This window comes from Mirounga angustirostris, unplaced genomic scaffold (assembly GCF_029215605.1).
Source record: "Mirounga angustirostris isolate CCGP_5_RB_7025 unplaced genomic scaffold, mMirAng1.0.hap1 SCAF_2, whole genome shotgun sequence".
In the NCBI taxonomy this organism is placed as follows: Eukaryota; Metazoa; Chordata; class Mammalia; order Carnivora; family Phocidae; genus Mirounga; species Mirounga angustirostris.
The window spans coordinates 64,678,165-64,698,908 of NW_026991710.1; the positions used below are offsets into that span (position 1 = coordinate 64,678,165).

A 20,744-nucleotide genomic window follows, 5' to 3' on the forward strand; every position below is an offset into this window, starting at 1 on the left:
CACTAGCCAAGGCTACTGGCTTTCGTGGAGTCTAAGAACAGCATAGTGCGTGCTAGGACTCTGGGCGTGTACACCACCCGCAGAGGTGCAGCTCCGTGGCAGCTGGGCACGTCCACCCGCACTTGGACTCTAGACTGTTCGCAGCAGTAAGGCCTCGGGTGCCAAGTGTTTTCCGAGGCTTAATGAAACATTCTTCCTAACACCTGGCAACTGGCAGCCTGGAAGACTTGAGGATAAAGTGAGAAGGAGAAAAGGGCAGCAATGAACCAAGCAGAAGAAAGGTGAGAGAGGACCCGGGGGTGGGTGCACGGTGAGGGGGAGCCCAGGGCCTTTGTCTCCTGGAGAGAAAGAAGACAAGTCAGAGGCCGGAAGTGAGAGGGACTGGGGCCAGGCATCAGAAAGTCTGCCTAAACCTCTTTAACGTCACCAAGATGTCCCGGCAGCCGCCACATAATTTTAGGCAGGTTCCTCAACTTGTCTGTGCTCCTGACCTCCGCACCCCATTTTTTTAAACATCTTCCCCTCCATGCACACCTTCAAGGCGAGCCATTCCCACTGCAGACTGTACCTCCTATAGGAGCTGCCCGCACACATCATGGTGGAGAACACGCACTTGGCATCAGGCAGACAGAGATTTGAATCCTGGTTTAGGGAAATACCAACACCACGACCTCGAGCAAATTGTTGAACGACTGAGCTTTCATTTCACCTTCTCTGGTACCATGGAAAAGCAACTCCCACCTCATCAGGCAAGTCTCTGGCCTCCATGAGGTAACGTTCAGAAAAGAATCCAGCAGTTAACCGGTAACGGTTTTCTCATACATCCCCGTGTAGCTGGGTCTGATCGGGGTGTCTCAATGCACACCATTGCTATAAAACATAACCGCTGTTCTCAAACATTCTGACCACGTACACCAGACACATCACCCAGCTGCCTTCACCCATAGCTTCTGGCTATCAGATCACCACACAATTGGACTTTCTCTTCTTTCTTTCCTTATAGAGGGAGTTTCATTTCCTGCTTTTTGGAAGACTCAAGTGAAGGCAATTGTAATACAAATTTTTTAACTATCCAACTGATTATTAAAAGTCTGTACATATACTCCTTCAAATCTTTAATAATCTATTACATGAAATCTAGATATAGAACCTCTCAAACAGCAATATCTAAGTTATGATTTCATGGAAGTGTAAAAAAAAAGAAAAAAAAAAGTTTCTTTCCCTCCCATCCCCAGCAAATGTTCCTCTACTGCAAACTGACAGCAGGGCAGCACTTTCTGGAAGCATAATTTTCAGGGAGAAATAATAGCCGGGAGTTGTTTGTAATCATACAAAACCAAAGCATTAGAAAAGTGTCCATTTCTAATTATATATTTAATTTTTTAAAAGGCTTCCCAACTAAAATGTAATTTTCATCTTGGAAAAGTGGTATATAGGAGTTGTTAGAACAGACTTGAGATAGCAGAGTTTCTGGTTTTGAATCCTGGTTCTGATATTAAGAGCTGTGTAATCTTGGGCAAGTTATTTAATTTTGCATGCCTCAGCTTCCTCATCTATAGAATGGGGGTGAAAATAATACTATCTGTGTATAGGTTTGTTGTAAGAATTAAATAATTCAGTATTTGTGAAGCATTCAGAACGGTGTCCGGAACATAATTAGTGATATATAAATGCTATTATTTTTACTTTTACTAGTTATTCCATACAAACACTTCTGTCCAATAAAGGAGCTACATTTCTGTAATGCACATTCAAATGCTCGGCCCTGCTTTAGAAAGGAAACACAAATGATAACAACCATACTCTTTCTCGACCCCTTGATGTAGATCTTATTTACATGGATGACTCACTAGCATTTTCCACTTTTACCTATTCTGCTCCTGGGGTGGGAGTGACAAATGAAACTAATTGTCCTTCCTAAAACTAGAGTCAACATCTGAAATCAGATGGCAAGTCTTTGTTTTATCCTTCCTTTTCAGGGAAGAACAATAGTTTCAAATGATAGTTTTTGCGTTCTTAGTGAAAGGCAGTCATACTAGCAACTTGCCAGATGGCTCTGATTAATTTGCCTGTGTTCCACCAGACATTCAGCATGAGCTTGTAATTTTGCTCTGCCAATGCTGAAGTTTGCTAAACAGTGTCTACATAAACAGAAAATTTAATTTCAGTGAAAGGTCTGACCTCTGAATCCATGGTTGTCTTGGTGCTCAAGGCAGGTCAGACATGGTCAGAAATGCTATCTGAACTCTTCCTCGCCCTCCTTTGTCACTGATATTCAGTTTTCAGCCTTGAGAAACACTGTACTCATTTGGGAACCCATTTATGCCTCTCCATAGATATCACAGTCTGTGCTATCAGGTGGATCCAACACATTCCCTGTATCACACAGACCTGAGCTCTGAGGATCCAGCACTTGGTAAACATTGATGCAGTGGGTAAGCTCTGCTCAACTCTGCTTGTAAGAAGCCAGGAAGCACCATTGTTCTCCCTACTAATCAATAAGGCATGTCAAAATAAAGCAGACTGGTGCCCACACTGTCTGACTTGAGGACTTTGATTTTGTGGGGAATTCTAAGAACATTAGGATTGTAGAGAAAAAGAACTGGTTTCAAGGTCAAGAATCTTGGATCCTAATCTTAGCTCTGCCACTTACCATGACATATTCTGCAACTCCCCTGCACCTGTTTTCCCCCTTCTCCAGTAAAGGTTCTTCTAGCTCTAAATCCTCGGCTGTTTGCCATAATAAATTTAAATCAGAAATCAGAGCACTTGATACACTGTAGTGCTCTGACTCATCATGATTTATGACACTTCAGTAAGGCTAAGTACCTGTAATAGAAACGGGCTATGTGCCCACATAGCTCTATGCCTCTGAAGATCCAAAATGGTCAGTGATACAAAGCCAAGTCACTACAAAAGGCTATGACATACTGCAGGTTCATGCCGTTTAAGAGTAATCCCACACTGTGCCCACCTCATGTATATTCTCATTTGCTGTGGCTTTGTCCTAGAACCAAACACAGGTCCTATGTTGTCTGCATAGTTTTCCCAAACTTCTCTAGGTCATAATTCCCATCTCAGGAAATAGCAGTTCCAGTCAAAAACAACATAATCTATTTCCAAAGAAGACTCGCAAATGGCCAACAGACACAAGAAAAGATGTTCAAAATCGCTAATCATTAGGGAAATACAAATCAAAGCCACAATGATATATCACCTTGCAGCTGTCAGATGGCTAGTATCAAAAAGACAGGATATGACAAGTGTTGGCGACAATGCGGAGAAAAGGGAACCCTGTACACTATTGGTGGGAATGTAAACTGGTGCAACCAGTATGGAAAACAGTATGGAGGTTCCTCAAATCATTAAATACAATCCAGTAATTGCACTACTGGGTATTTACCCAAAGAAAATGAAAACACTAATTTGAAAAGATATGAACACCTCTATGTTTACTGCAGCATTATTTACAATAGCCAATATATGGATGCAACCTAAGTGTCCATCAATGGATGAATGCATAAAGAAGATGTGGTATATATGAATGCAGTGGAACATTACTCAGCTGTAAAAAAGAATGAGATTTTGTCACTTGTGACAACATGGATGGAACTAGAGGGTATTGTGCCAAGTGAAATAAGTCAAGGGAGAAAGACAAATACCACATAATTTCACTTATACGTAGAATCTAAAAAACAAAGCAGAACAAACAAAGAAACAGACCCATAAACACAAAGAACAAACTGGTAGTTGCCAAAAAGGAGGAGGGTGGGGGACGGATGAAGGGGAGTGGGAGGTACAGGCTTCCAGTTCTGGAAACAGTAAGTCACAGGGATGAAAGGTACAGCATAGGGATATAGTCAGTGGTATTGTAATAATCCTATAGAGCCGACAGACGGAAGCTACACTTCTGAGGAGCATGGCATTACTTACAGAGTTGTCAAATCACTATGTTGTACATCTAAAACTAATGTAACATCGTGTGTCAACTCTACTTCAGTTAAAGCATAACACATAATCTAGAACTGCAATATCCAATACAGTGGCCACGAGACACATGTGGCTATTTAATTTTAAAGTTAATTAAAATAAAAATTCCATTCCTCAGTGGCAATAGCCATATTTCCTGTGCTCACAGCCCCATTTTGCTATTGGTCACCACACTAAACAATACAGATTATAGAACACGTCCATCACTGTGGAAAGTTCTATTGAACAGCACTGGATTATGAGTTTCCCAATGCCATTAGAGTATATATGTTCTTCCACATAAACCAGGGAGGTACATCTATACAGCTTAAGCTACCCCTTCAAACCCTATGAGAATACTTGATGGATACAGGACAACAAAGTTGGCACGAGTGAGCTGCCTGGCAGTTGATGAAGTTTACTTGCCATTTACAACACCTTTGAGCACGGGGCCCCAGAAAGCTCACAGAGTACTGTGGAAGGGTTTTACAGTTTCTCATGAATTACTGGATCTGAATCTTCAAATTCGAAATCTATCAATCTCCCAATGTTATTTTATGGTTTCTGTCAGTACATCATATATCCCTAATGTTGTTGATTGCAAGAGGGCTGGGAATCTCCCCTCAATTTCTTGCTCACTGTTAAGTGCTGTATTCATCTAAGACATCCTTTTTGACAAAAAGACTGAAAAGCCATTCAATGGCTTTCTGACTCAGTGCGGAGGGAGGGACTCCAAAATGCTGTTGCCACGTATCAGTAGGAACAAATTTAGTCATAAATTCAGCCAGGAAACTTTATAAATGAAGTTCAATAAATAAGTCATGAGAACCTAATAATAAATGAAGGAACCATTTTGAAGGATACCTTAAATTCTCTAATATCTCACAGTAACTGCTTGGAAAAGTAGCTAAACCAATGAGTGCTATACGTCATCCTCTTTATCAGCAGTTAATGATGCTCCCATCTTTTCTAACACTCTAACTTCTAGAAGATTGTTTCTTGCAAAATTTTTGATAGACTATATAAAAGATATATAATAATATCCAAAGCTTACTTGGGGCTTTTCTCTAAAACTAGAACTATTTGAAACTGGAAAATGATTTGTAATGCTGACTGCTTTAAAAAAAAAACTGGAAAATTTAAAATCTCTGACTTGATGATGTTAGCTATCTATGTTTAGCCAGTTATTCCAAACTTAAGAAGAAAGACATCTGCAAGGGAGATTGCAAGAAAAGTTGAGGCAAAAACTTCTGCAAGGGAACCTGAGGTACAAACTAATCAATGAAAAATGAGTAGTCCCCAAATTCTAATTAATTTTTTTTCAATTTAGAACCAAAAGGCTTTATGAAAATATATGGGGGAATACTAGGGCAGGAATGATCTAGTTTGGTCTCTCCAGGACTTATTCATTAAAAAAAGAAACAACAACAACCCATTAGCCTATTTCTTCATCACGACCTCAATGTAGACTTGTACCCATTTGACTTGCCTTTATGATGAGGGGAGTCATTGTTAATCCTTATTGAAGAGCTCTAATGTCTTCCCTCCTGTGTCCCACTCACTATAGACAGGTGGTTTGGCCCAGAAATTGACTGTACCTAACTACTGATTTTCTTTTCCTGATTATAATACAGCTAGTGAAGAAATACAAAGAAAACAATTTTTATACAAAGGAATATGTTTATCTTGGATGGTTCAGTTCCCTAACACCAGGAGAATGGTGTTCTGCCTCAAGATGGGCAAGTCTCTGGAACAAAATAATTGAACATAACTTTTGTTCAAGAGAAATCTGGTGGAATATGTAGGGAGGGTCAAAGAAGATGAATTGCTATTAAATTCTCTGATGCTTCTCTCAGATATACAAGAACATTCCTATTTGAAAGATTTTTTGTGGGTAAATAATACACTGTGCTTACATACATAAAATAATATACTACGTAATATGTAGTATTACTATATATGCATATATCTCTGTTATATCAAAAGAGAAGACGAGATGATTTCCAACTTTTGTAAAACAAGAACAAATCCACACCATTAAAAATAAATATTACTTTTGCAAAGAGAATAGATAAGACCTTTCTAAACCAACTAATAAAACTCTCGGCTTATAACAAACTCTTCTTTTTGTTTTTTACAACAAACTTCTGAACTCTAATATTAATCAGATTTCTTTCACCCAGAGTATTATGATTAATAACCCACATGACTTGCTTCCTTGGCAAATATGTATTGATCACGCACTATGTGACTGTCAACAAATTGATGAATTAAACCTCCCTTTGTAATTCTGTTGTCAAAATTAATCATTTATTTGTTTAAGTCAGATGTTTTATGTTGATTTATATGACTTGTGTTTATGAGTAAGTTAAAATTTGTTTTAAATTCACAAATCTTGCATTTTGCATGAGAGATCCAGGCTCAGCCAAGACATTATCAAGGCAAAAGATCTAATTTCAACTAATAAATATTCATTCATTTAAAAATAATGCAGAAAAGAGACCCTAACTTGGGATGTTTCTAGTCAATCTTTCCTGGTTAGGAAATTCAACCTTCAGTTAGAAAAGAAATGTACACACACATACACGTGGACATGCATGCACGTACAAGAATGCTCTCACAAACACGTAATTTCTTGTAAAAATCAAAATTAATTTTGAATAATTAATTTAATTAATTAAAATTCCAAAATTAATTCTAACTTTTCATTGTTCCCTCTGCCTGAAACGCCCTTTCCACCTCATCTATGCGTCTTTTCCTCCTTCTGGCCTCAGGTAAATGTCACCTCCTCAGCCAGGCCTCCAGGACAATCCCAATTCTGTTGTCTCCTGCCTCTCACTCCCCCTAATCGCGGACACCACCACTATACCGTTGGTTTCCATCGTATCATTTATCCCAATTAATAATTACACAACGTCGGGGCGCCTGGGTGGCTCAGTTGGTTAAGCGACTGCCTTCGGCTCAGGTCATGATCCTGGAGTCCCGGGATCGAGTCCCACATCGGGCTCCCTGCTCGGTAGAGAGTCTGCTTCTCCCTCTGACCCTCCTTCCTCTCATGTTCTCTGTCTCTCATTGTCTCTCTCGCAAATAAATAAAATCTTAAGAAAAAAAAAAAAATTAAAAAAAAAAAATAATTACACAACGTCTACTTGTTTTTGTGTAGACTGTCTGTCTGCCCCCGAGAAAGGCTCTGTGCTTATCTACTCACTACTATCCACTTAGCACCTAGCACGGTGGCTGGTCGGCGGTGGCGCTCAACCTAAACTGTGGGATGAATGAATGAATTCGTCCCCTTTGAGGATCCAACTTCTTCCTTTCTAAGTGCTAGCAAACAGTTTTTGCTACACATATTCATCATTCACTGTGCTTTGTGCACACATTTCAATCCACTCCTATAGACCGAGAGAAGGGCAGACTTCCTAAGGCTCCCTCTGCACTCCCCTAGGGTTTTCAAGATAAGGGACAATGACTTTCATTAACTCAGCTCCTCCTTACACGATTCACAATCCAAAGTCCGGGTAGAGCGCAACTCCGGATCTAAAGAGAAGTTCCGCTGCGAGGGAGCCCCTTTTCCGAAGCAAACCCATTATAGAAGTCCCTGTGTCTCCAGATCTGAAAGGGTTATTATCTCTTTTCCCCGGGAGCGGCCTAAAAAAAAAAAAATCACCCTAGTCTGGCACAATATTAAGGCTCTTGGAGTCAGAGAGTGTTGGGAACCTACCTGGAGTCCTTCCTGACTCGTGCTTTCTCGAACGAAAACTCCGGGGGTTTACTGAGGTCATAGGTTCGGGTCGTTGGCTCCGCAGACACCCCAGCTTTCGCTCCCCTCCTGCTGTGGAGGGAGACCAATCCCGAGGCCTTGCGGTGGACCTCAAGAGGCACTTTCTCTGGAGAGGCCAGCAGCGGGCTTCCTCCCTGCATGTGCACCACATCCTGGAGCTTGTTGAGCTGGATGCACTTGTTCTGGAGCTCCTCCGTGAGCTCAGCAATGGCCACGGTCTGCTTGGACAGCTGTTCCCGCAGCTCCTTCAGATGGTATTCCCGCTCCTGGATCTCGGCCTCCTTCCGCCTCAGCTCTCGCTCCAGCTCTGTCACCTTGCTCCGCAGCGCATGCGTACTGGGGTTCCCGGAGTGGCCATCCGAGTGCTTGGAATGCTTGGGTTTCACCGAACCATTTCCCATTTTGCTTGAGGACCTGAGAGGAGGCAGAGAATCGGGAGTTACCTGGTGGAGCTTCACCACCTCACAGCCCCCACCACTCCTCATTCCGATCTGTTCCATAAATAGAAACACAGCAGGTCATCACTATTTGATAAGTAATGCATTCCCCTGCTTGCAGAAGGAAAGCTATCGACTGATTTCCTTTCTCTCTCCCTGAGTTGGCACTTGGTTTCATTGTTCCCTGTCTCTTTGATGGCACAGGTGTCACACCTAAGCATTTCGCACAAGTGGCCCGAGTTACCTGCTCTTCTCTCTGGTCATTCTCCCTGGACAGCTGTCAAAAGCCTCACAACAAAACTGCGATCTGGATGTCAGCAGGACCAAGATGCCACACAAAGGAGCAGCTTCAGAGGCAGAGGCTCGGACATGTCACCACTCTCCCAACTCCCCGTGCAGCTACAGCAAGAAACCATTCCCTGATTTAGAAAACAGCCCGCCTGCATTCCTCCGCCTGACGAGACTGAGCCTTGCTATTTAACGCTTTCCTCCTGCTCTGTGCACCTACTATGTTTTGTATTTCTGATAGTGCTCACTGTTAAAAAGTTCTGGGTGGCAGTTCCTAGAAAGTAAAACAGAGGTATGGGGATTCTTTGACATCCTTTACTTTATATCCTAAAGCCAAGGTTGTACGAAAATGATGATGTATGGTACAAGGCTCCATTCTTTTCCTATTAAGAATATGCTCAATGTAGGGACGACTGGGTGGCCCAGTTGGTTAACCATCTGCCTTCAGCTTGGGCTGTGATCCCAGGGTCCTGGGATCCAATCCCACATCGGGCTCCCGGCTCCGTGGGGAGCCTGCTTCTCTCTCTGCCTGCCGTTCCCCATGCTTATGCTCTGACAAATAAATAAACAAAATCTAAAAAAAAAAAAAAAAAAAAGAATATGCTCAATGTAGGCCCCAAAGTGAGTCCCTAATCCAGCAGAGCAGATCTCAGGCTGTGATACATAAATCAGGATTATCAGAGTGGTTTTAGTTGATTCAGAACTTTTTGTTGTTGTTGTTCAAAGCTATGTGCTATTTTAACATTCCTTATAAATACAAATAATTGGCCCCACAAATTGTGATTTTGTTGATATTATTGCTTAAGTGGAAGATAAATTAGGTATCAGGTTTACTGAATCAATTCAATGAAAAATTTTTAAAAATCACCTGCAGATAATAAGTGCACATGAGCAAAACCAAAAAAGAGAACTTGAAAGGGTGAGTTTGGAAAATACTGCTTTGATTAATTCCCGTAAGGTTTAAGTCTTTTTAGGCTACCTATTTAAACTTCATACTTCTGTGTGTGTACTTCTTAACAGCCATAACTCAAGAAGCATTACAACACCTGTAAACTAAGTTTAAATTATCTCTTGTTATGTAATACCCAAAGAGCTAGATGACACTTTGTAGTTACATAAACCACACATTCTTGCCCCCTCTCCCTCCAAATTTCAAACTCAAGGAGAAATGAAATGCTCAGACTGATTTCACTAGCTCCCCCAGAATAATCATGACCTCTACAGCAATAAAGGCATAGACGGAAACATGTAAAACAGCCTCTAAGTCTCAAGCAGATGCAACCAAATAGCCAAGGTACATCGCCTAAGATGGATGGCGCAAACAGAAAATAAATGTACTTATAGAAGAAGTCTTGCAATACCCAGATATTCCTGGTAGAATTCAGGTTCAAAGTAGTCATTAATAAACATTAGCCTCCAGAGAACTGCCTTCCTCTGGTGCAGAGATGTGGCAGGTTTAACCTTTAAGTTTCTCTTGACTTGGCAGCATTTACCATTCTTATATATTAAGAATATATAAAAAGGTTGAGGAGCCTAGAATTCAAAGAGGTGGCCCTGGACACCCTTGTATCCAATAAGCAATTCAGAAGATGTTAGACTGGGACCTAGGAATAAACTTGAATGCAATTCTGCATGGTAGGCATGAGATGGGTGCTCCCAGAGAGAGGTATCTTAAATTAATGTGTGCACAAGTTTTTAACATCCAGCAGTGAGCCATCTCCTAGACATGCTTTTTAGGTCCATGGACAAGCATTTCCAACCAAGGCAGGATGGAGGGAGGGGCGTGGTCAGAGGAAAAGGGATTGCCTTATAAAGAAAAGTGAACATAAAAACTTTAAACATAACATTAATTTATTCTTTATTCAAAGAACAACTGTTTACTAAGACCTAACTCAGTGTCGTGTACTATATCGGGGGCACAACTCCATGAATTTGCAATCAAATTGGACAGAGAAAACAGTTCCAGCATTCTAAATATGAAAAGGCTTAAAATCATTTTTGCTCTATGTGTGGTATTCAAAATATCCTGTTTCAATCCAATAATTTTACAAACTTGAAACACAGTTAGGCAGGTGTTAAATTCTCCCAAAACACCAACTCTTCTCTGGTTTTAATGAATACAGCTTAGAAGCTGTGTAAATCTTTCAAGCTATTTAGAATTCTAAAGAGGGGTGAAATTAACTCATCTTTCAAGTAACTAATTTAAGATATGTAAGTAAGTTACTGAATGGCTCAATACTAAGTCTGATTTCTTGTTAGTTCACTCATTTAAATTTTGTTGTCCCTCAAGCCAAGGCTTCAAGTGCCTGGCTTCACCAAACCTAATTAAATTCACTCTGTTTCCTATATTAGTCACTAAGATAGATAAGCTATTCCTCAAAAATGTATCACTAGCCACAAGGAGAATATATTGCTAGAAACATGGGATGTTGCTCCATCGATCTAGCAACTATAGGTTATTAGAGTCTTTCTTAGAATCAGAGGGCAAGACATGATGTAGTAAGAAATGAGCTTGGAGACGAAGATCAGAATTTAACATGAGCAAAGGAGTCAGGCCAGCCAGGGTAGGAAGACAACCTGCCCTTTCCCGGCTATGTGACCTTCTACAAATAACTTAGAATCCTGTTTTCCAATCTAGCAAACAGGTAAAATTATATCCAGCTCATAGGGTTATTATGAAGATTATGTTTATAAGGTATCCTGTACAATGTTTGACACACAGCAGGCACCAAGTAGCCCTTACAATGAGCGGCTGGAGACAGGCAGTGAGCATCCGGGTGGGAGGAAACTCCCAGAAGAGATCACTGCTGGGTGGGACAAAGTCTAACATGTTGGATGTCTTCCAGACAAGAGGTCTCTAAAGATGCCAATCATTCCCTGGGGTGAGGAGAAACTTACTCTGCCTGGCTTATCTCTTCCGTTAAGAAAAGAAATGATTCAGGGGTGCCTGGGTGGCTCAGTCGGCTAAGCGTCTGCCTGCGGCTCAGGTCATGATCCCAGGGTCCTGGGATTGAGCCCCGCGTCAGGTTCCCTGCTCAGCGAGAGCCTGCCTCTCCCTCTCCCTCTGCCTGCCACTCTGCCTACTTGTGCTCTCTCTCTCTGTCTCTCTGTCAAATAAATAAATAAAATCTTAAAAAAAAAAAAAAAAGAAATGAAATGATTCTGGAACAGCCTGGGCAACCTTCCCTGATAAGGGAAGCTCCACCTAAAAATGGAGACCAGAAAACTTCATAAATGACCCAGCCCAGGTTCCAGGACTGAAGGACTCTGCAAGCTTAGTAATTCCCTCACGCTGCCTCTACCTGTTTTCACATATTGCAGTGTAAGCCTTCAACCAAAAGGGCCCACCTAAGTATCTTGGAAGACAATAAAAAAAAAAAAAAAACATGGCTCACTGTGAAGGCAGTATTCTTCTGTCTCCAGAAACAGGCAAGAGGAATAGAATGAGTTGTGGCATTGAGCAAGAAGAGAAGAAAACTACACATAATTTTAAATTATTATTACATTAATTTGATCACCACTTTGGAAACGTCATATACAAGAAGTAACTAGAAAAGACACAGGAGAAGCAGAACTGCCTGTGAAGGCTCTTGCAGGTGGATGAACACCTGGCAGACAACGTGGGAGGAATTAGGCTTTGTTGTCTGTTTTTCCTCCAGCCCTAAAGTAGTTTGAAACCAAAATCTTGGCTCTGATCTAGATAATATCTATTTCTCTCTCTCCCCCATCTGGAGTCTTATATAAATACATTTATCTGTAAATATGGGAGATGGTATGGTGCTGGCTAAGGTGACAGAGCCAGAGTCTCAATCCGAGCATTTCACTTAGTATATATCTGCCCTTGGGTATGATTTTGGGCTTGAGTGTCAATAATAGAATAGATGGACGGACCCATAGATAGAGCCACAGGCAGATAAAATCACATTGCATATCATGTAGAGTTGTTAGAGGGTCAAATGAGATAAGCTGTATTAAACATTATTATTATTATTACTGTTATCATTCATTTACTCAACAAAAAGCTCATCTTAGTAGAAAAACTTGTACTAAACGAACACAATATTATAAGAGAACAAAGTCAGTTGTGATACAACCAGACTTCAAGACTTACTATAAAAAAAAAAGACTTACTAAAAAGCTGCAATAAACAAGACAGTGGTATTAGTGAAAGAATAGACAAATAGATCATGGCACATAATGGAGCTCAGAAATAGACTCACACAAATATAGTTAACTGACTTTTGACAAAGGAACAAAAGCAGTTCCATCGGGAAAGGATAGTTTTTTTTTAACACACTGGACATACACACACACACACACACACACATTAATCTAGACACAGATCTTCTATCTTTCACAAAAATTATCCTCAAATGTATCAAAAACCTAAACATAAAACACAAAACTATAAAATTGCTAGTAGACAATAGAGGCCAAATTCTAAGTGATCCTGGGTTTGGTGATGACTTTTTAGATAAAACACCAAAAGCACAATCCATGAAAGGAAAAAAATTGATAAGGTGGACTTCATTAACATTTAAAACATCTGCTCTGCAAAGACACCGTTGAGAGAATGCAACAAAAAGCCACAGACTGGGAGAAAGCATTTGCAAAGCACATATCTAATAAAGGACTAGTATCCAAAATATACAAAGAACTCTTAACGCTCAACAATAGGAAAACAAACAACCCAGTTGAAAAGTTGGCAAAAATAGGGGGTGCCTGGGTGGCTCAGTCGGTTAAGCGGCTGCCTTCAGCTCAGGTCATGATCCCAGGGTGCTGGGATCGAGCCCTGTGTCAGGCTCCCCGCTCAGCGAAGAGTCTGCTTCTCCCTCTCCCTCTCCCTGCCGCCATGCCTGCTGTGCTCTCTCACTCTCTCTGTGCCAAATAAATTAATAAAATCTTTTTTAAAAAAGGGCAAAAATATAAACAGATATCTCACCACAGAAGATACACATGTGGAAAATAAGGATATGAAAAGATGCTCAACATTATATGTCATTTGAGAATCTCAAATTAAATCAATAGTGAGATACCACCATACACCTATCAGAATGACCAAAATCCAAACACTGACAACACCAAATGCTGGAAAGGATGTGGAGCAGCAAGAATTCTCATTCATTACATGAGAGTGTGAAATCATCCAGCCACTTTGGAAGATGGTTTGGGAGTTGCTTATAAAGCTACAAAATTCAACTGATATGAATATGTATGTCCACACCAAAACCTGCACATGGATATTTGCAGTAGCTTTATTCATAACTGCCACAACCTGGAAGCAATCAGGATGTCCTTCAATGGAAAGACAGATAAACAAACTGTTGTAAACCTAGACAATGAAATATTATTCAGGGTTGAAAAGTAATAATGATCGAGCCATGGAAAGACATGGAGGAATTTTAAATACATATTGCTAAGTGAAAGAAGTCAATCTGGAAAATCTACAGACTGCATGATCCCAACTATATGTTGTGCTGGAAAAGACAAAACTTAGAAACATTAAAAAGATCAGTGGTTGGGCGCCTGGGTGGCTCAGTTGGTTAAGCGACTGCCTTCGTCTCAGGTCATGATCCTGGAGTCCCAGGATCGAGTCCCGCATCGGGCTCCCTGCTCGGCAGGGAGTCTGCTTCTTCCTCTGACCCTCCTCCCTCTCATGCTCTCTGTCTCTCATTCTCTCTGTCTCAAATAAATAAAAATAAAAATCTTTAAATAAAAAAAAAAAAAGATCAGTGGTTGCAGGGACTTGGGGAGAGGGAGAGAGGAATGAATAGGAGGAGCACAGGGGAATTTTAGGGCAGTGTACCTACCGTGTGATGCTGTAATGGTGGATACACATCTTATATATATTTGCCCAAACCCACAGAATGTACAATACAAAGAATGAACCCGATTGTAAACTAGGTACGTTAGTTAATAATCATGTATTCATCAATTATAACAAATGTGCCGCACTGTTGCAAGATGTTAAGAATAGGGGACAGGAGGATGGGGGCAGGTGAGCATATGGAAACTCTCTGTAATTTTCACCTAATTTTTCTATAAACCTAAAATTGTCCTAAAAACTGAAGTCTATTAATTAAAAAAAAAAAAAAGAACACGTATTAAGGAGTGTATGCAAAAAAGCTGACAGCATATTCAGGAAACAGGCTGAAATGCATGATGGGAGAAAGAGAGTGATGAGCATAGAAAAGTGTAGTGCAGGAATAAGATGCTGAAGAATGTCATATGCCATGTTATGGTATCTGCATTTTAGTGTAGGTCAAGTTTTTTTCAAGTTATATGGTCAGATTTGTCCTTGAGAAAATAATTTCCTTGGCCATAAATATGGAATGGAGTGAAAAGAGCTTAGAGGGTGAGACACAAAATAAGAGGTTATTGCACCAATCCAAGTAAAAGGTGATGAGGACAGGATAAGGCCAAAGTCCCAACCCCATTCTCATGTCTTGAACTTCTTTGAGCTCAAGATAAATCTGTTTACATGGACCAACTCCATGGTAGCCAGAAGAGAAAACCATGATCATCAGGGATTTGGCAAAAGCTATGGCTATAGGTAACTCTGCAATTTCCTTCCCTTCAATAAATCACGAAAAGTATAATCGATTCTTTTTTTATGATATGGGTAGTTTGCCATGAAATCAGAGGAGTGAATTACACAGATTTTTATAAATAGTCTTCTAAGTCTATACGTAACTGATGTATTTGGTGCTATCCTTAATTTGTTTCACTGAAGTTCTTTTATAAAATAATTAACCATCACTAAATATATAAATCCCTGCTTCTTCTCCCTGAAGCAAAACACACAGGGCTGCCATTGTGAGAACAATTCAATTCCCTATCAAAGCCACAGTTAAAAGCATCTGCCCATCTTGTGACTGATGACCTGGGGCTCAGTTTTAAATCTACTGCGTGTTTTCTCTATCCACAGCGTATTAGCTTGAAGAGTAATCTTCTTTGTCAGGCAGTCATATGAGCTTCAGTTTCAGCTACTCCAGAGGTTGACTATCTCTTTGAAGTGCCTCTCCACCCAACAGAATGTTCATAGTGAATTTTACAAATGACACATATCCTATATTTTCACTATCAAATGTGGTGGCATTCCATTCAGCTATTTTTGGGTGCTTGAGTATCAGAGAGACAGGCCAAGAGAGAGAAATGTAATTTTATAAGTGTAGGTCAGTAGATTATAGCTGATGGAATTTGAGTGGTGATAAGAAGAAAGAGAACAAAGATCTGGAAATTTCCATTGTGGCAACTGGGTAAGAAGTGATGCCATTAACCAAAAGGAGGAGCAGAATGGAGGGATGAGATGGTGAGTTTAATTTTGGACATGCTCAGTTTGAAGGACCTGTGGAAATTAATATGGAGGAGCTCAGTAGGCAGTAAGACATGAGGCACTAGAAAATCAGGAGCAGGGAGCTGAAAATACGTCTTTGATAGCCTAAGTAGAGGCTGAAGCTGAAGTAGTAGATGAAAGTGCTCAGGAGACTGGCATTGAGGAGAGGAAAAGTGTCTAGGCCTATATGACACGTGAAAGAAAAACTAGAGATACAGTAAGAAGAAGCTATTGCTTTGGTAAAAATGAGAGGAGGTATGAATGGGTTCATAGTAAAAAATGAGAATGGTGGGAGGAATCCTGCAGGGGCTAAATCCCTCAATGTGGTGAATAAATGGGTGTACATAGAGGGAAGTAAAAAAAAAAAGAATGATTCCAATATTTTGATCTTAGAAGGCTTGGAAGAAGGTAGTACTATTAACTCATTCATTCATTCAAAAATGAAGAGAGCACCATCTATGGTCTGGATACTCTGACACTGATTAAAGTCAGGGAAATGAGTGTGCTTTATGGAGACAGTAATGAAGCTGAATTTATTTAAGTTGAGTATGAGGTGCCTACATGTCATCAAGTTAGAAATGTCTAGAAGATAGTAGCAAAAAAGAAAGGTCAAGGCAAGAGACTGCTTTACAGAGGTAAGAATTTGAAGTCCCATTAGTAGATGAGATCACTGGGAGAAAAGAAAGGAATGCCTCCACCATTATATATGTACATCTAGATAATACCTATGGATCTTATTTATAGAAGAAGAGGAGGAGGAGAAGCAAACAACAAAATGGGGAAGATACAGTTGTACAAATAAGAGATCTAGGAAGAGTATCATAGAGACCAGGAAGATAAGATTTTCAAGAAGTGATCAGGTTGCTATTCACATCCCACAGATACATCAAAGCAAATTAAATCAGAGGGAAAAGCGCAGAGTTTAGCCTTTCACACAAGAGTTGGGATAGAAATCTGATTACAAAGGACCGTGGGAAGAGCTGACGTTGAGAGTAGGGACTTCAAGATGGTGTCTTGGTTCATGAAATGGATTTTTAGAACAGTGGAAACTTGAGAGTATTTGTAAGCCCAGAATACTGAACCAGCGAAGATAGAGAAAATGAAAATGTAGGAGAAGAGGGACTAATTGATAGGAAAATGGCCTAGAGGAAGCAAGACAATATGGGATCAAAAGGCTTGGGCAATATCCCAGCAACATATGCCTTCACTGTGTGGTGAATTAGCCTCACTTGTAAGGATTCCAGAGGACTATAGTTAAGTATTTCACATGGAACAGAGGGATCTCTGTGCACCATCGTTTAAGTCGTTTATTTTCAGTTACACAGTGTCTCAGTGCAGACAGAAGGGCCTCTAATTCTCCAAAGAGAATTCTCCACCATACTAGCTCATACTCTCCTGTGAACTAAACAGGAGTGCTGGCAACAGATACTGTATGCTATGCGGGATGTTCACCTTGTCTGGGAGTAAAATAGAAACGTGCAAAGAAAAGAGACAATAATTTCTAAAGAACTCGGGAGGGGAGGGGGGTCAGAAGCTGTATGTTGCACCCTTCCTTTATGAAAAAAGCCCCTAGGAACTTCCAGAACAAGGTGAAGATCAGGGCACCAAAGCTCCTATCAGACATTTCTACCTGTTAATTCTGCCTGAGTTGTTTCTTTCTATTCTCATCTCTGGCCTCAACTGCCATCCATTTGCAACCTAGTGCTTCTCAAACTTGAACCCATTGCTTTCTCTCTCTCTCATCCCTTAAGTAGATGATTTATTGTTTTTGTTTGCTTGCTCTTGTTTCTTCATCACTAGGAAACACAGAGCAAGCAACGTCAAAGCGCCTCACGGTGCTGGGAGCGCCACAGAACACGTCCACACAAGTTTACATGGACTCATGAAGTCCTCGCGCGAGTAGCAGCTACCCCGGGCTGGCCGAAGCCAGGAGCGCACGCCCTGACAGCACCGCCAAGCCCCCAGCCCGGAGCGACAGGCTGCAAGGCTGCTCTGCTCGGGGCTCAAGGAGTGACAGCCCCGAGGAATCCCCACTGGCGCCGAGCTCTCCCCTCCCGCCCCTAGCCAAGCTTTTTAAAATCGAGGAGCCTTCCCTCGCCTCCAGGAGCTCACAAAAGGCTGCCACACCAAGCGAACGCAACGCGAGCACACGTCCACACACAGCACATGCACGAGACCGGCGGGGTGTGGAACGGAGGCGCACAGCGCGCAGTGCACGCACAGCATGCACACGCGCGCACCCCGACCCCGTCCCTCCCTGCGCTCCCCCGGCGCCCAAGCCTCCCTCCCTCGAACCTCACCAGACAGCCGGGTAACTTTCCAGGTGCGCAGCTTGTCACCTTGGCGCCGCCGCCCCTGCGTTTCCGCGGCCTCTCCCGCGCCGCCCTCCCCAGCCGCTTGCGGCGCCCCAGCCGAGCGCAGGGCAGCTCTGCGAGCCCGGGCCGTGCGCAGCGCGCGCAGCGCGGGCCCGGGGCTGCCGCCGCCGCTGCTCGGGCTACGTGGGCTCCGGGGGCGCGGGCGAGCGCGCTGCGGGCAGGAGCTGCGGCGGCTTGGGTGCTGCCGCCTGGCTTCTCCGCGGGGGCCGGTGCAGAGCAGACACGCAAGGAGGGAGGGAGGGAAAGAGGGAGGAGAGGAGGAGAAGGAGGGGGGAGGGTCAGCGGGGCTACTGCGTGGAAGAGCAGAGAGCCGGCTTCCCAAAAGGTGGGGTCACCCGCGCGCGCCCACACTGGCCCGAACCTTTACTCCCGAGACAAGCTATCGGGAGATAGCCGCAGGCTGCACTTTATACCCCATACGCTCCAGAGTGAGGCAACTTAAGTAGGGAGATAACATCGTGGTTGTAAAGCATTTTTTTTTTTTATGTTGTTATTATTTCTATTTCAAGTGTGTGGGACGAGGGGAGAGGAAAGTTCAGGGACGTGTTCATCTTTTCTTTCCCCTCCCTCTCCCCCCACCCCTCCAGTCTGTTTTCCCTGCAAGCTCTCTCCCACCTCGCCTTCCCTCCCAGAGCGCAAACAGGGGCACACATCCTGGACGTGTTCTCCTCGGTCACACCAATGCCCTTCTAGAAGACATGTGACCCCGGAGGAGCTAGGAGACGCGCTCTTCCCGGACTCTGGAGCCATAACTTGCATCTAGTTTGCCAATTCACATGATGCCGGGGCAGTGGTTTGAACCGGGTTTTAAGGGACAGAGATTATACCTTCGGAATCTGTAGGTCCTTGAGCAGGGAGCTTTCTTGATCACCCAAGCTGGTGTTGCTCTCCCAGTCGCCTTTTGATTACATGGGGTTTTTTTTTACCCCCCTGAGGCTTGCATTATGGTTTTCTAAATATATATACCCCCACCGCATTATTTGCTGTGCTCTGGAGTTGTGAGACCTTCCTGTGGCTTTCCCCCTTTCCTCCTGCCCCCAGAGGAATTTCACTGGCAAGTCCACCAGGACAAGGGCAGTTTGTGTGTTGAGGAATGGGAAGTACAGTGAGGTTTTATTCTTCCCGGTGCCTCTAGAGAATGTCGGAACCCAAGTCTCGGGGGTTTTAAACCACATGGTGACGGTGGGACTCATGTAACACTGGTCTGCACTAGTACTTACATAAACTTATATAGAAATGAGGCCCACGGAAGATATGTTGAATGGGGCCATTGCATTTCAGAGGAGAAAGAATGTAGTCCTGTTTGTTTTTGTGTTAACTGAAAAAAAAAATAAGCAAAAGTACAAAATACTTTTTCATGAACATATGCTAGAGTCTTTCCATTTTATGCAGGCCCTCAAAATAGCCCAACTAGAGGAGATGGTCTGGGGAAGAATTCCACAGGGAAAGGAAAAATAATTAAGTCATTGTTAAGTCACTGTAATCATGGACTTCTAAGTCAATAGAATGGATTTTTATGAACAGTGTAACAACAACAAGAAGGAAATCAGATTTTCAAAGTCCTTTCATTCATTTAGTCCATGGTGGGGGGGGGGGTGGATAGTGGATTGCTAATTAATGGGTCCACATTTTTAATGAAATAGAATAAAAATATCAGAGTACATCATGCATATTAAGTATGCTCTGTATATCTTTCATTTCAGTTAAATATGTGTATATTGGGTCAACCATGTAATATGTATTTTCTTACTGTTCCTCTAGGCAAAAGCTTGAAAACCACGGATATACTCCTGCCACCTGGGGTCACCCATCTAGTCAGAGTTTGAAGGGGAACGTAAGCTCCTTCCCAGAGATCCTGTCTTCTGGCAACAATACCATGCTGAGCTGTAAAAAAAAAAAAACAAGGAGGATGGTGAGGAGGAGAAGGAAAAAAGTGACCATTCTTTGAGCCTTTATTCATTCTTTCAACAGCTGTGCTTAAGCAGCTCTTATGCCTCAGGCACAATCCAGAAATTCAGTGGTGAACAAAATCAACATATGATCTTGGCAACTCAGAATCTCCAATCCAGTGGGGGACACAGACATCAAACCCATAAACACAGAAGTAATACATATGTAAAAAGTGCCATGAAAGAAAATATGAGAGGAGAGGAAAAAAAAATACGGGGTTATAATCTAGATGCAGGAGGCTGCAATTAATAATTAACCTAGTTTAAAATGTCTTAAATGATAAGGAAATTTACTGTTTCATATGGCTTGAAGTCCCAAGGTTGAGAGGCTCTCGCTGGTAAATTCAGCACCTCGGTGATGTCAGAGCAGGCCTGGGCTGTTCTCTTATTCCCCCTGCGGGCTCCAACATGCCAACTTGTACCTGGGTCTGCCCCCACCCCATCGTGGTCCCAGGATGGCTGGAGCAGCTGCTGTTACGACAGGTAATCCTGACAATGCCCAATAGTATTGGAGTGTGTCTCTTCTCAAGAGTTCATGGAAGCTCCCAGCTGACCTCCTCTCACCTGCCCTTAGTCCAGACTGAGTCTCATGCCCACACCTGAATGTTG

General features: G+C 42.2%; 1 protein-coding gene across 1 annotated transcript in view; it reads right to left on the reverse strand.

Annotated features, from left to right (window-relative positions):
* The window catches only part of PRKG2 (protein kinase cGMP-dependent 2), a 105,353-nt gene extending 87,218 nt beyond the window's left edge, over nt 1-18,135 (reverse strand). Inside the window, exons 1-2 of the mRNA XM_064584680.1 lie at nt 18,112-18,135; nt 7,691-8,164 (exon numbers count right to left, since the gene is read on the reverse strand). Coding sequence (XP_064440750.1) covers nt 7,691-8,151 — 461 coding nt within the window. The 5' untranslated portion in view covers nt 8,152-8,164; nt 18,112-18,135. The remainder of the gene's footprint in view (nt 1-7,690; nt 8,165-18,111) is intronic.
* Between the last annotated feature and the right edge of the window lie 2,609 nt (nt 18,136-20,744).